The 16,523-nt window shown below is 43.5% G+C and overlaps 1 protein-coding gene across 4 annotated transcripts in view; it reads right to left on the bottom strand.

Annotated features, from left to right (window-relative positions):
• SORL1 (sortilin related receptor 1) overlaps positions 1–16,523 on the bottom strand; it is a 282,584-nt gene that overhangs the window by 44,142 nt on the left and 221,919 nt on the right. For all 4 annotated transcript variants that reach the window (XM_058446962.1, XM_032167741.2, XM_058446961.1 and 1 more), the window contains 5 exons: positions 14,706–14,828; positions 11,686–11,805; positions 5,500–5,625; positions 2,772–2,879; positions 943–1,074 (listed from right to left, as the gene is read on the bottom strand). In XM_058446962.1, coding sequence (XP_058302945.1) covers positions 943–1,074; positions 2,772–2,879; positions 5,500–5,625; positions 11,686–11,805; positions 14,706–14,828 — 609 coding nt within the window. The remainder of the gene's footprint in view (positions 1–942; positions 1,075–2,771; positions 2,880–5,499; positions 5,626–11,685; positions 11,806–14,705; positions 14,829–16,523) is intronic.

The following is a 16,523-nucleotide window of genomic DNA, read 5'->3' as shown; positions in this document are numbered from 1 at the left end:
CGCGCTTTGTTAATTAATCCATTCCATGAATCTTTACCGAATCGTGTTATGAGCTGAGTTTATCCACCCAAAAATCATGTGTTTCAGTTCCAACCTCCAGTCTCTCAGAAACAGGATTGTATTTAGAGATAAGGGCTTGAAAGGGGAAACGTTAGAATGAGGTGATCTGGGTGGCCCTAATCTAATAGGCCTGGTGTCCTTACAGAAGAGGAAATTTAGACACAGATGTGGACAGAGGAAAGACCGCATGAAGAGCCAGAGAAAAGGCAGCCAGGCAGCCGTCTATGAGCCCACGGAGAGAGGCCTCGGAGGAATCCAACCCTGCCGACACCTCGATCTTGGACTGCTGGCTTCCAGGCTTGCGAGAAATAAATTTCTGTTGTTTGAGCCATCTGGTCTGTGGTACTTTCCTACAGCAGTCCCAGCAAACAAATATAAGAGCTACTCCAAGGAGGGCACTGTTTTAGGATAAGGTCATAGCAATGCACAAAACAAGCCCCTGCTCCTGTGAAGCTCAAGCAGCAAAATGAATAGACAGGTCCAAAGTGGGGCAAGTTGTGGGAGGATCATCAAAGCAGGGTAAGGGGCTAGGGCACGCTAGGAGTGCCATCGGATACAGTACTGGCAAGAAAGCCCTCTCACTTTCAGCGACCCTTGAGCCAAGACCCTGGTCACTCGCCATCCTGCCCTTTATACATACACTCACGACTGAAAAGCAGGATTCCTTAAGCAACAAAGGAAAGTCTTTCTCAGAAAAGGCAAGCTTGGACGCTCAACCTAGACATATAAGCTAAATAGAGGTGCAACTCCAGGGTGGCCAAACCCTTGACACTCAACCAAGACCTGTGAGTTATTAAATAGAGACACAACCCCAGGGTGGCCAAACCCCCATGCAAGTTCTTTAGTGATCGTGAGTCACCTCCCCTGCCTGCCCCAACTCACAGCATCCCGCAAACGCTGCATCCTCATCGGACCCGTCGCGGCACTGGATGATTCCATCACAGACCATAGAGTGGAATAGGCACTGCTGGCGGTTCTTACACACGAAGTCCATGAAGTGCGTACAGAGGGGCTCTGTAAGGGATCCAGAGAGGGCAAGAGGCCATGAGCACTGCGGCTGGCTGGGCCCTCTAGCCCTGGGCAAGTGCACACAAGTACAGATGTGGCTTCAGGAAGCAACAGTAAAAGTCACCATTTATTGAGCACTTGTTTTCTGCCAAGCCTAGAGCTAAAGCACTTGACATAAAGTGCATCATTAAACCCTCAAGACAACATCAGGAGAGATTTTATTGTCGCTAATTCAAAATGAGAAAACAAGGGCAGTAGCATTAAGTATTTTGCCAAGAGTACACTGCTGATGAAGATGAAGCCAAAAGTGAAATCCAGAGCTGTCTGGCATCAAACCCCCGATCTCAAGCATGATTAATAGATATTGACTCTCTAATATGGGGGTAGGCAACTTTTTCTGTAAGGAACTAGTATTATGGAATGCACTGTGTTCTCCCAAAATTTGTATGTTGAAGCCCTGATCCCCAATTTGACTGTATTTGGAGATAGGGCCTTTAAAAAGGTAATGGAGGTTACATGAAAACATAAGAACGGGGCCTAAACTCAAAAGAATTAGTGTCCTTTGAGAAGAGAGAGACACCAGGAATGCCCACACAGAGAAAGGGCCATGTGAGGACACAGCAAGGAGACCTTTGTACTTGAATTGCAACTGGCTCTCTCCAAGGTTTGCAGCCTGATGGCCTTTGGACTTGAACTATAGCCTCAGTGTGTCCCTGGGTCTCCAGCCTGCTGGCTCACCTAGCAAATTTGGGACTTGCCAGCCTCCAAAATTGCATGAACCAATTCCTTAAAATAAATCTCTCTCTCTATATATATACATATGCATATCCTATTGGTCCTATTCCTCTGGAGAACCCCAACTAACCCCAACTAACACAACTGGAAAGCAACTATTGCAGGGTTTCCAGGTCATACAGACTCTGTCACAACTGCTCAAGTCCACCACTACAGCATGAGAGCAGCCATATACAATATGTAAACAAATAGTAGTTACTGTATGCAAATCAAACCTCATTTAATAGAGCAGGTTAGGGACTGGATTTTGCCCACAGGCTAGTTTGCCACTCCCAGCACTGATACATTAGCTCTCAATCCGGACTGCACAGTAGAATCACCAGGAGCACCATAAATGTCCCAACGCCCCAGCCACACCTACGCTAATTAAATCAGAATCTCTGGGGCTAAGGTCCAGGCACCAGAAGGGGTTAAAGCTCCCCAGGTGATTCCAATATATAATCAAGGATGAGCACCAGTGACCCAAGGCAATCTTTCCGGGGCTAAAGAAAACTGAAGATACAGAGGGTCACCTGGCCTAAAAATGCCCACCCACATCCCCCCACTCTACCCCCAGTGATACTCAGCAACACTAATAAAAACCAATCAAGTAGAAATAAGTGGCCAATTCAAAACAACTAGTCAATTAATAGAACATATTTCAACTAAACAATAACATTCACTGAAGTTCGAACTAATCCCACCATCGCCCCCAACCCTGCTTTCTTCCTTCCTGCTCTCCTTTAACCAAACCATGTCTCTCTGCCACGATCAACCTCCAGGAGTCCTAGCCAAGTACTCGGGCATCAACTCAGTTAAAAGCTAACCACAAGCAGGTACTGAGGAAATGACAGGATTTGGTCCAATATACGCTCTTCACTCATAATCACCAGACCTGAGTGCTTCCTGGGGGCAAGGAATGAACTCACCGCAGTGCTGTTCATCGGAGCCATCAGAGCAATCACGCAGACCATCACAATGTTTGCTGGATGGGATGCAAGTGCCATTTGGGCAGCGGAATCCATTGCACTTCTTCTCTGAAATAGAATTCAACAATACAGAAGAATGACGAGGAGGAAACAGGCAGGCACTCACACACAGTGCTGGTGGGAGTATGCACTGGTACCACCACTGGGGAGGGCAATTTGGCTATAACTAGCAAAATGACAAATGTATTTACACTTTGACCCAGTAATTCTACTTTTGTAGAAATGCATTCTACTTCACAACTGAAAAATAATGTAAATAAAGGTTTACGACCTTGTACTTAATGTAAAGTACAAGGGTTGCATTACAACACTGTTTATAATAGATTGAAAACGGCCCACAAGTGTTGCATTGCAAAACTGTGTAATAGATTGAAAACAGTCCATCAACAAGAGACTGTTTAATAAATTACTGTACACTGGAACACAGACAGCTATAAAGAGATGCAAGAAGTGCTCTATAAAAATTATGCCCTAGATAAACAGTTCTGTGAAAAAAACAAGATATAAAACAATATGCAAAGTTAAACATTATGGGTATGAAATAGGACAATAATACAGAGTATACTTAAATTTGTTTATATACGCACAAAAATATTCTGAAAAAATATACAACCTGGTTTCCTATTAGGTAAAAGTGGGAACTGGGCAGGTGAGGAGATCAACCTTTAACTCTATACCTTTTTGTATCTTTTCCATTTTGATAAGTGTGTGTGTGTGTGTGTGTGTGTGTGTGTATATTTTGTTTGTTTGTTTTAAGGCAGACTCTTGCTCTGTCACCCAACTTGGACTGCAGTGGCGCGATCACAGTTCACTGCAGCCTCCACCTCCCGTGCTCAAGCAATCCTGCCACCTCAGCCTCCTGAGTAGCTGGGATCACAGGCATGTGCCACTACGCCTGGCTAATTTTGGGATTTTTGTAGAGATACGGTCTTGCCATGTTGCCCAGGCTGATCTCAAATTCCTGGGCTCAAGCCATCCTCCTGCCTCAGCCTCCTAAAGTGCTGGGATTACAGGCGTGAGCAACCGTACCTGACCTAAGTATACTTTTTAGAAGAAAAAGAAAAGCTTCAATGAATAGAAAAAGCACAATATGAATCTTTAGTATGAAATCCTAGTTTTATAAAGCTCTTTAAATCACTCACCACCTTAATTCTGGAGGAATTCTAAAGCAAAGCTGTTTTGGAGAAAGTTTGCCTAGAAATGCTAAGAGTCTGAGGTTTCACAACAGTTCCAGGGGAAATTAAACTAGAACTAAGGTATCTTGATCAGAATCTTTAGTACTAGGTCACCCTTTCTCCCGAGCAAAAAGTTATTGCCAGGAATTGGACTTGAAAATCAGTTCTGGCTAGGCGCAGTGGCTCATGCCTATAATCCCAGCACTTTGGGAGGCCGAGGTGGGCAGATCACTTGAACCCAGGAGTTTGAGATCAGCCTGAGCCATATGGCGAAAACCTCATCTCTACAAAAAAAATACAAAAACTAGCTGGGCGTGGTGGCCCACCCCTGTGGTCCCAGCTACTCAGGAGGCTGAAGTAGGAAGATGGCTTGCGCCCAGGAGGTCGAAGCTGCAGTGAGCCACAATCATACTACTATATTCCAGCCTGGGTGACAGAGTGAGACCCTATCTCAAAAAAAAAAAAAAAAAAAGAAAGAAAGAAAATCACTTCTAATGAGGCAGTCATAGATAGCCTTTGCAAACTGAGCTCTGTGTAGAATAGTTCCTTGAGGATTAGGTATAAGCATGAAAATGTGTTTTAATCCTGTAAAAAGTAATCATTTCTGGGAAATTAGCCAAAGGATATCAGACAGAAACAGTAAACAAGCACCACTATTTGGAGAAACGGTTAATGTCACTAGGTAGAAAAAGTATTTTAAAAGAGGTATAAATGAAAACTACATGAGGCAAACACACATATTACATTAGTGGAAGCAACTAAAAAGATACAAATCTAATATCAAGGGAGACTTGGGGAAACATGCACCGTATTACTAGTTGAGACACATTTGATGTAATCCCTTGGAAACCCAATCTGGTAACAGAGAGACTCAAAAACTGGTCAGAACCTTTCACCTTACAACTCCATACTGAAGAGCGCCTCTCAGAAAATATCTCAAAGAAAAATCAGGCCATTTCCAAGGACACAAATAGTGGTACTAGCAAACAGTATAAATCTAAAAACCTCAAACACCCAACCAGGAAGCAACCATGTAAACTAGGTTATGGTAGTATAAAGTGAGTATGCATCTTCCATGAAAATGCTTACTACAGAAAAACAGAGTCGCATAAACATCTTTACTTAAGGAGTAGAATGTATAACAACATGTAGACAACTAACATCCCCTGAAAATTTGGAACGTTTGGCAAAAGGATAGAGAACCTTAAACATATTCGGTTTCAAAAAGCATTTTATATATTTTGTTTACGTGGCAGCATTTTATATAGTTTGTGTGTGGGGAAACTGCTTGCCTGCAACTCTTAAGACTATATAATATAATCTGATACATCATATGGCAATATAACATAGAAAGTAGATGGGTTTATTCAGTTTCAGACTGTAAATATGGGCATAGGAGAACAGCATTTCATCCCCTGGCTCTCTGTTGCCTCTCTTCCTGAACAGCAGACACTGGGGAGGCTCAGGGAGGGAGCTGGGGAATTCGCATTTACCACAGTTGACTGGATCCTCATCGGAACCATCCTGGCAGTCTGTATCCCCATCACACGCCCACCGCTGGGGGATGCAGTGCCCATTTCGGCACTGGAAGTTGGAGGCCTCACAGGTGTGATAGATGGCTGTAACAGAGAAGAGAGACACAGTCGCACACCCCTCATCTCCATCCCCCGCCAACTGTCCAAGGTGGTGGGCTGAAAAGAGGTTTGCACGAGGTAGGAATAAGGTCTGAACTGTGGGAGAACCTGGGTTTCTCCTCGGCTGGGAATTGGGCACTTGGGCTGACCTTGGGCAGCTCCCTTGATGGACTTGAGCCTATGGATTTATAAACATGACCCAGGCCATTGTCCAGGCACAGATGAACACGTTAAAAAATCACTTGCTCTTCATGACAACCTATGAGGTAAGGATTATTCCCCTTTCACAAATGAGAAACAGGCTTAGAGAGAATAGGAAAATTAGAGATCATTAAATAGTAACACCAAGGCAGTCCAAGGCCCAAGCCCGCACTTCTTCTACTATACCCTAGTAGTTTGCCTTCTCACCTAAATCCTTTTACTTATCCAGATGCTGAGAAATAAGGAGCAGCAGCCTGTGCTCAGGAGATGGAGTCCTGGACGTGGTGCAGCCACTGTGTGGTGACCTCAAATTCACCATCCTTACGGTGATACCTAAGGGCCCTGCCCTGTTCTGGAAGGCCATACATTACAATTTAAAAACAAAACCCAATTTCAAATGTGAAAAACCTCAGGCCAAAGGAATATAAAAGAGTCATCCAAAATCACAATGAAAGCAGGCCTAAGAACCTGAAATTGTCTTTCTGTAGAGTTGAGAGCAACATCTACCAGCCAATAATATGTTGTGTCCACTATAATCACTAAAAGCAAAAAAGAAGCTAGTGAAACAGAGAGTCACTGTTAAACATGAACAGCCTCCTCTGCACACATGGGCTGAGGCCACCTGGAAGTCATTTAGAACCACCTCAAAAACTCAGTCAAACACTAGTTCAAATGCATAATATGTGCCTCCAACCCAACCAACACTCCTAACGGTCCTCTCCATCTGATTTCCTCTTCCTCCTCTGAAACAGAAAGCTGTTTGTGTCTGTTCACTGCTGAATGCAAGCCAGGACTGGCCTTGTTTACAACCAGCATAAAATAATAGAACCTAGATAGATGGGCTCTCTGTTAGTTTAACTGTGTGGAGAGGATGACTCCACAACAGAAAGAAACAAAACACACAGAAGTGGGTTGCTGAGAGCAAACTATAGTTTTCTATTCAACTGGGATAGTTGGCAGTAATCTGCCCAAGGACTGGGGAAATTGGTTTGTGATGTCCTCAGGAATTTTACTGCATTTGAGGCTATTTTTTGCAATGGTCAGAAATCCAAAGAAGCTGATTTTTCAAACCACTTTAAAACAAGTGGTGGCTCATTATCTATGTCTTCCCATCTCTCCAAGGACCAAGGCTGTATTTGGCAGCATGTATATACAACTATAAGAAGTTTCAATATTTACAATCTTTGGCACTCAGAATCCATTAAACATCTTTAAAAACTATACTTATTTCTGATAAGAGGAATAAATATATCATGCATGTTACATGAGTTTCTGCCCCAGTAACAGCCATCGCCTGGAATACTTTTGATTTATTCGTGTCACAAGTCTGACAGCCTCTCAAAACATCCCTCACCGACACCTTGCTCACATTCATAAAATATAAAGTTGCCTAAACCAATTGCCATATTAATCTAGTTATTATTCAGCCTCTGCATTTCATTTTTAATTGAAAACCACTTCAGAGCGCTAGTGAAGTTTCCAAATGACAATTCTGGGAGGCATGGCTGAGATCTCCAGATTCTATTACAGAAATTGAGCTCAGAAAGAGTAATCAATTTGCACAATTTCATTCAAGTGGCCATGTACGGCTGGAATGCATAATGCATTATCTTTTTCTAGATTTTTCTATCTTCTTAGTAACTTACTAGCTCCGATTTTGAGTGCCCGGTAAATACTGCATGCTTAATACATAATTTTTTTTTTTAATTACAAGGATGGAAGAGATGGACTTTAATCCAGACTGAAGAATTTAGGGAAGAAAAAGAATCTTCTGTATGGTAGGATTCATTGTAACTATAAGAATGGTGAGGTTCATGTGGTAAACAATCATGGAAATCTAATATCAGGTTTCTAATACAGGTCAATATCCTACAACTTAATCTTTGACTCAGGCAGAACTTTCCTGATGCATCAAGACCTGCTGGAACACCTGATTAAAAGCATTAACCAAACATGGGCGGAGTAGAATGGATGAAATAAGTACTATAACAGGGAAAGTACTGCCTTATTTCTTATAAGGCACTAGACTATTAAGAAGTGCATGAGGCATGGTAGCTCACACCTGTAATCCCAGCACTTGGGGAGGCCGAGGGGGGTGGATCACTTTGAAATCAGGAGTTAGAGACAAGCTTGGCCAACATGGTAAAACCCTATCCCTACTAAAAACACAAAAATTAGCCAGGCCTGCTGGTGCACACCTGGAGTCCCAGCTACTCATGAGGCTGAAGCAGGAGAATTGCTTGAACCTGGGAGACAGATGATGCAGTGAGCCAAGATCACACCACTGCACTCTAGCCTGGGTGACAGAGTGAGACCCTGTCTCAAAAAAAAAAAAGTGTATGAGAAGGGGACCAGGTGCAGTAGCTCATACCTGTAATCCCAGCATTTTGAGAGGACGAGGTAAGAGGATCACTTGCACCCAGGAGTTCGAGACCAGGCTGGGCAATATGGTGAAACCCCATCTCTACAAAACATACAAAAATTAGCCAGGCACGATGGCACATGCCTGTAGTCCCAGCTACTCAAGTGGCTGAGGCGGGAAGATGGATTGAGCCCAGGAGGTCAAGGCTACAGTGAGCTGTCATCACGCCACTACCCTCCAGCCTGGGAGACAGAACAAAACCCTGTCTCAAAAAAAAAAAAAAAAAAAAGTAAGCGCATGAAGAAAAAAATTACTATCATCACAATTTGAATGATTAATGACAGAGAAGAAAAAACATAAAGTATAAAAAAAACACTGAAAAATAAAAGGCAGATTTGAAAAAGAACCAAACATAAATTCTAGATACAAAACATGTACTCATGGAAATAAAAAAAAATAGCTCCATGTATATGTGAAACAGCAGATTAGAGTTAGCTGAAAAGAGAATTGCTGAACTGGAAGATAAATCTAGAGAAGTCGCTCAGATTCTAGCACAGAGTCACAAAGAGACAGCAAATATAAAAACAGGAGGGAAGAGAACAACAGAATGAGGCAGTCCAACGAATGGCTTGGAGTAAGTGCTGAAGACAAGACCAGAGAAAGTAGCCAACAGGTATAGTTGAAGAGTTAGTAGCTGTAACTTCCCAGAGTTGTCTTTCAAAAAATTCTCAGATCTTAAAACAAACAAAGTCTCAAGCAGGATAAGTAAAAATAATTCCACACCTAGGTAGGTAAAACTAAGAGCAATATAACCTAAAGGTAATTAGAAAGAAAAGAATGTCTGTTATTATTTGAACAGACAACTAAGAGCAGAATTCAAACCAACACAAAAGAGGCCAGGAAGAAATGGAAGAATTCTACGAAAATACAGAAAATTACTAAAAACCTAGAAACCCAAACCCATCTGAATTCAAGATTGAGGATTAAAGATATGTCTATACTAACAAAACCTTGAAAGAGTTTGCCACTCATAGACTCCTGCTGCAAAACCCCTGAAGCACGTACATTGGTGAGAGGCATTAGCAACAAGACACAAAGGTAGTTGGTAATACCTGTGTGCCTATGCAGAAGTGTGGTTATTTAAAAAGAGTTACAGTTAAGCTTAGGATTTTTTAATATAAAACTAAAATACTAAATATTTCGTGTTTAAAATACTAGGTATTTTAGTACTGAAACTGTAGGCAGAGATTTGGATCAAATTCTAAAGTCCCCATATATCTAGGAGGAGGAAAGATGTTAAGAATACAAATAAAATGTCTACAGGTAATTGTCCTAAAAAACACACAGAAATCAGATGTATATGTTTAAAAACAATAGCGGTGGGTTGAGGCGAATAAACAGCTCTGTGGAAAGTAAAAGTGAGGAAAAGAAAAGCAAAGAGGACGCACAGCAGAGTGCGCATCCAAGCTGATGCCAACAGGAGGTCAGCTACCTTGACCTATTTCTTTTGGCACTGTACGCAGCTTAATTTAGCAGGTCTGAAAATGAGGTGTCATGCCACACATCACCATGAGCTCACATCTGACCTCCAACTATTTTGAGATGACAGAGAAGGTGGATCATCCTTGAAAGTTTCAGAAGAACAGCCCCTTGGAACAAGGCTGCAGTTGAGCAGCAAGGACTCTAAGTTTTCTCCAGCTTCCCTTGCCGAAAGAAAATCAGAGAAAAACCCAGGAGTTTATACAAGCTTGCCTACAGAAATGAAGTTATCAATTCATTCTGCAAGACCGCCACACACTGCTGAAACGCAAATTTGAGTAACGCAGTTGTGTTAACAAGATGTTCAATCATACTGCAATTTACAAACTGCAATGTTCAAGTGCACCCTTCTAATCTATTAACTAATTATCCATCCAAACCCGAAGCTTCCAAACAGCATTCACATGTTTCCTGTGCCAACGGCAGCTCCTTTGTGGGCCTCGGTTCTTCCTCCTTCTGCAGGCCAGGCTTATATACAGACAGAAGCATCTTCCTGCAGTCTTTTCAGAAGCAGAGGTGCAGACACAGAGGCTGCGCCGGAAAGAATATGGGTGGACTTTACAAGCGAACAGGATTTGGTAACAACACAGAATATCCCCTGTGATGTATACAGCATTTGAAGAGATCCATTCACTCCCTTAAGGCCATATGAGGTCACCTCCAAACTAAAACGAATAGAGGGAAGCAGTTGCGCAAAATGACTCAATCCACAAAGGTTCTCTGAGCACGTACTCTATTATGTGCTGGACACTGCAGAGAGTACAAAAGAGTAAAAGAAGAGGTCATCTCTCTCCTTGGGGAAGCAAGTCTAAGCCAGAGCGTAATGCACAGTTATTTATCCTTAGGTTTGAGATATAACAGATGCACCTTCTTTGTATTTGCTTTTACCAATTAGTAGGCGTGCTTTGAGCTGCCAGATGCCGGGCAGTGTAGGAAGTGCTGCGATGCTCTGGGGGCAGAGGAGGTTAAGACATGAGATTCAAAAGTCCAATAATTCACAAGATTAATGACTGGCTTCAGATAATTGAGAAGTTGACTCAACAATGAATTACACAATGAAGTCTGAATTATCCAAGTGTAAAAACAGATCTGTCCTTACCATGAAATGTTTAAAGGAAACATCTTTATTTCCCTAGTCCAAAATCACTAGAGGGGTTCAAGACAGAATTGGATAACAGCTTCTCAAGGAGGCTGTAGAGCAAATTTACTCAATGAGTAATAAAATCTGGAACAAAAATTCCTTAATTTTTGTTTTTTTGACAAATTATAATGGGGTGCAAAGTGACGATTATAAAATGAAATTTGTTTTCATTTCTCCACAAGCTTCTCAACTCCTTGCACTACCCACTGCCTATCGCACCCAGTCTGCCCTGCCCCATCATAACGTATATGGCCACCATTCATCCACTCATTCATAAAAATAATGTAATGAACATAAGTGAACCCAACAAAAGAATGAAAACATTACCCCTACCTTATAGCACCTAGCACATTCATGTTGTTTCCATCTTTACTTTTAATAAAATCTTACCCAAAACGGGTACAAACACAGTTTACATTTTCATTGTCTGGGGAACCCCCTAATGCTCCATTTAAAAAACATGAACTAGTTCAGTGCTTACTCAAAGTATGGACCCCAGCCGAGGGGCTGATCTGAAAACTGTTTAACACTGGTCCTGAATGAATAAGAAGCTTGAGCCAGAACATAAATCAACGATATCACTCAGAACACTGTTTAGTTAGTTGAAAGCAGGGTGTTGATTTACATTCTGGCACAGGCTCCTTATCTCATCAAAGAACAGCTCTTTGAGAAGCATGAAACTCGTTGATTTCTAAGGTCCAAGCTAATTCTCAGAGCCTAGATTTTCCGATCGTTTAAAGCTACAATGTTAACCACTGCATGAACGCATGAGTGCTGTCAACTGAGTCCAGGAAGTACTGACCGGTACAGTTGGCTTCGTCAGACCAGTCCCTGCAGTCGTTGTCCCCGTCACATACCCAGGAGGAGCGGATGCACATGCCGGAACTGCAGTTGTACTCGTCACTCCGGCACTGGTGCATTTCTGCAGGTGAGACCATAAACAGAGAGGTGAGGACAAAAGCTTGTTCAGAATTTTGTTTCTGGTGTCAAAGCTCTCATAAAGGATGGAGATGGACACATGACCACCAATGATCCATAGAGACCATGAACAAAGAGACTTTTACCAGGGACATAAGGTCATTTAGCAGCTTCCAGTCAGTGTGCTGCAAATGGGTTACAGGTGTGCCGAGATTCTGAGACCCTCAGACCCTCAGAGCTGCTTGCCTCTTGACAACAGCATCCTTGTCCATTCATCCCAGTGCTCTCCACATATATTATTTTCTATGCTTGCTATGATGGGAAGAAGGTTAGGAAGCAGTGATAGAGGAGGCCAGGAAGTAGAACTTTCAAGAAACAGAGGACTTCTACAGACACAGCCTGTGGTTTGAGAAAAGGAGTGCCGAGAGGTCTGCATGTGCTGATCACTGTGAGACGCTCAGTCAGAGAGAGGAAAATCAGTGCTGAGCTCCCAAAACGGAGGAAACATAACTCAGGACTTTCTGTGGGCAGAGCTCCAGGGACGTGGGTGGATGCGCTGTCTCTAGAAGGGTGGGGGCCTGGTACGAACCAACCAGCAGAGCTTGACCAAGAAGGGGAAGGAGGCTGCCCTGGCAACAGCCTTCAAAGCTCCTGGGGAGATCATGAAGACAGAATGCTATAGACTGAGCTTATCAACAATAGCAATTTATTTCTCTCGGTTCTGGAGGCTAGGAAAATTCAAAAGTTTATACTTCATATGTTGAAACTTCAAATTCGTATGTTGAAACTTAATCACCAACGTGATATTATTAAGAGATGGGGCCTTTGTGAGGTAATTAAGTCATGGGGGCAGAGCCTTCATGAATAGGGTTAGTGTCCTTATGAAAGAGGTGGGAGGGAGCTGTTCACTCCTTCTGCCACGCTTGTGTACAGATAGAAGCATTTCCCTGCAATCCTTCCAGAAGCAGAGGTGCCATCTGATGATGCAGTGAAGGTACCATCTATGAGGAACAGGCCCTCACTAGACAATAAGTCTGCTGGTACCTCAATCTTGGACCTCCCAGTCTCCAGTACTGTGAGAAACAAAATACTATTGTTTATAAATTACCTACACTAAGTATTTTGTTATCGCAGCCCAAATAGACTGTGGCATAGAACTTTCACATGGAGCTTACAGAGCCTCAGAAAACAGGAGCAGCCAAGCATGGGGCCCAAGGCAGCCATTTCAGTCATTCTCCCCAAGAGGCTTGTTGATGGCAAAGCTAGCAAGTCAGATATTTTTGAGGAAGAGTTTGGAAACTTATGAAGAGCACCTGCATCAGAGGAAGGCGCTAACTGGGACCCTGGGATGAATTCAGGACAAACTAGTAAGAATGGGCCATGAACAGAGGATCCGGGGGGCTGAAACTGCTTCACGGTCAAACATGTGCCCAGTACGTGAGCCTGATGATACCAGAAAGAGGGAATCATGTGGAGTTTCCTTCTTACTAGGGCAAAACTAGCCGCACATTTCAGCCTTTTAAGAGTGCCGGGAAGGAAATGGCAGGGATGAAGGGAAAATAGTTGCACATTCCAAGGACATGTTTTCAGGCACTTGAAGAAGAAAAACTGGGAATTGTTTAAAAACCTTCCAAGAGCCAGGCTAGGGGTATTTTCTGTGTGGAAATGACCTAGGCCCTGCTCTGCTGGTTAACTTGCATTGAGATGATTTACAAGCTGCCCTTGCTCCCCTTATTTCAGCTGCTGTGAGTCAAACCACCTGCTCGTAATCAAGCAGGCTGTGTCCATGTGCATAAGCACAGCATGGCTGGACTTGCCCCCCGTGGACAGGGAGAGAGGGCCCAGTAGGGCCTGGCCAACTCATCACCATGTCTGGGTCAGCGTCTGGCCTCCACTCTCACTTCCCTCTCATGCCTCAATCTGGCACACCATGCTGATTGCATAACATCTCCTTCAGTGGTCAGCAACTATGAGTCTGGGACCAGGGACTGTTAACTAAGATGGGTCTCATGAAACTGACAAGGAGGTACTGTGCAACAGAAATAGTGGTGGATTAGAAAACGGGAGACATGGATTCCAGTTCCCCATTCTGACACAAACTAATTGTGTCACCTTGAATAAGCCCCCCGACCTCTACAGACCTCAGTCACTTTAGAAAGTAGAAATTAAAAGGATTGGACCAGAGAATCTCTATCATTCCTTGGAATTGTAACCCACTGTTTTTCTAAATATAAAAATGTCCATTCAGAAAACAGATGCTCACTCAATGCCTATACCATCTGCTAACTTCTAATAATAACAGAGTTGAATGAATTAAATTGGTTAAAAAAAAAAAAAAGAACAGTTCACAGAGGTGCAGATTTGTGTCTTCAGCAGGCTAATCTCACACCCACTGAGACATGTGGGCCAAGCCTGTAGAGCTGTTAATAACCCCCTGAATTCATTCAGAAATTTACTTCCTTATCATCACCTTTCATCCTTATAGCATCTCTCCAAGGCAAAGCAGGGTCCATTTCCCCATTTTTCAGATTAGAAAACAAAGGCTAATCTAAGAGTAGGTGACAGGAGCTGAGTCCAGGCTCCATCTTTTCTGACCGTGAATCATGAGGATTCAGTTCGCTGGAGACACTTGATCCAGGATTAACGGGACCCTAGATTCCCATTAACTCTGGATCAAGTGTCTCCAGCAGAACTGAATCCTCATGAAAAGCAGCAAACAAGCTCTTTAAGAATGGACAGAGAAATGACTCAACCCCACCATGTGGATGGAGAAAGCCATTCAGCTAGAATATCATAAATCCTGAGACGGCTATCAGAAAACCAGTACACACCAGTACAGCCCCGTGAGGGAGCACGATGACTGCCCTCTCCAGAGCAGGGTTTCAGGATGTGGTGTCCCCTTACCACAATGACTTTCATCACTGTTGTCTCCACAGTCATCCTCAAGGTCACATTTATAAGAGAGTGGGATACAAGTCCCAGACTCCTGGCAACGAAACTGGGTGTCCAGGTCACAGATGGTGGTAGCTAAAATGGGAGAGAAAGACAACATATTCCTTAGGTACAATTCATTTTCCACAAATGTAAACAACCTACTGGAAAACCAATTAAAAAATAGAAGAAAGCAGATACTAATTGTAGCAACAGAAATTAAACCTAGACTTATAGAAGAAATAAATTGCATGAGAGCCTGAAATTTACAACCAAGAGAGATAAGGGCATATCTTTCTGCGGACAGCTTCCAGATCAGAACAGGACTGAGAAAAGTGAGAAACTGTCATCTGCTGGGGAAAGAGAGTGACAGGCTAGATTACCTCCTAAGATCCCTTCAGACGTGAAAAGTGTCTTCCTAAATAAGTGACAGAAATACCTTTATCTACAAAACTACCATTAGAGAAGCTCAATTTCACACAAGAAGTTAGCACTTCATTGTACAGATGGTAAAGGCAGCATGGAGGTAGAATTCTACATTAGAAACATAGGCTGTGTCTGCAGTCGGTCAAGACTGGGCATCAAATCCCGGCTCTACCTCTTCCTGGGGAAATTAATTTTAATCTCCCTGCGGCTCAGTTTTCTCAACAGTAAAATTGGGTAAGATAACGTGTGCTAGTGCTTGAGATTACAGTCAGAGAGACTAGATTTTTTTGTTTTTTGAGATGGAGTCTCGCTCTGTTGCCCAGGCTGGAGTGCAGTGGCACAATCTCGGCTCACTGCAACCTCTGCCTCCCAGGTTCAAGCGATTTCTCCAGCCTCAGCCTCCCGAGTAGCTGGGATTACAGGCACCCACCACCAGCCCCAGTTAATTTTTGTACTTTTAGTACAGATGGGGTTTTGCCATGTTGGCCAGGCTGGTCTCGAACTCCTGGCCTCAAGTGATCTACCTGCCTCAGCCTCCCAAAGTGCTGGGATTACAGGCATGAGCCACCACGCCCAGCCAGAAAGACTAGATTTGAATTGAGTCTGCTACCTACAACTTACTTAACCTGCCTTTACTTGGTAGCATTATTATGAAGATAAACCAGGGAACAAGTTTAGAACCAGAGCCTGTTAAATAGGATGTAAATATAATGGGCTCTAAACAAATGTCACTTCTCTGCCTCACCATTCCTCACGTCCTTCTGGCATTAGAAAGGATATAGAATTAGATTTTTCTTCCTCTCCTAAGTAGATATTTCCTGTGCTTAAGCACAGTCCCTGGCACCCCATGAAACACCCTCCAGGAAAGGCGAGGGGAAGGCAGGCTGCTCTCAGGAGCAGTGAAAGGCTGACCCAGGAGGTAAAATGTGGCAGAACAGAATCCTGGCACGGGGGAGGGGTTGTCGTGCACGAAATGCCAAATAGCAATGCTGCTGTTAGACATCCTGGCAGCTCTTATTTGAGGCTCCATTTCTTCTCTGTAATTGAGCTCGTGGTGGGAGGCAGGGGATGAATGCAAAATGACAAGACTGCAGGGATTCACGTCAAAATCCTGAGTGCCTGACAGCCACCCAGCTGGAGGAATCTGTGTAAGAGGGAGGGAAACCCACTGACAACACCCTCCTGCATCCCTGTGTCCCCCCTCCTCCACTGCTCCCTGGCAGCTGGCGGGGTGCCTCACTTAACTCCCCACATGGCAGTATTCAGTCACGGCGGTCCCTCTCCTGCAGCCCTGCTTAGAAACAGGGAACCTCTCTCCTCCACACGCAACCTCCTTGATGAGGGAGACACACATGCAGGCACAGA

This window comes from Hylobates moloch, unplaced genomic scaffold (assembly GCF_009828535.3).
Source record: "Hylobates moloch isolate HMO894 unplaced genomic scaffold, HMol_V3 SCAFFOLD_11, whole genome shotgun sequence".
In the NCBI taxonomy this organism is placed as follows: domain Eukaryota; kingdom Metazoa; phylum Chordata; class Mammalia; order Primates; family Hylobatidae; genus Hylobates; species Hylobates moloch.
Note: the sequence above shows the minus strand (reverse complement) of the source record. Positions and strands in the feature narration are given on the sequence as shown.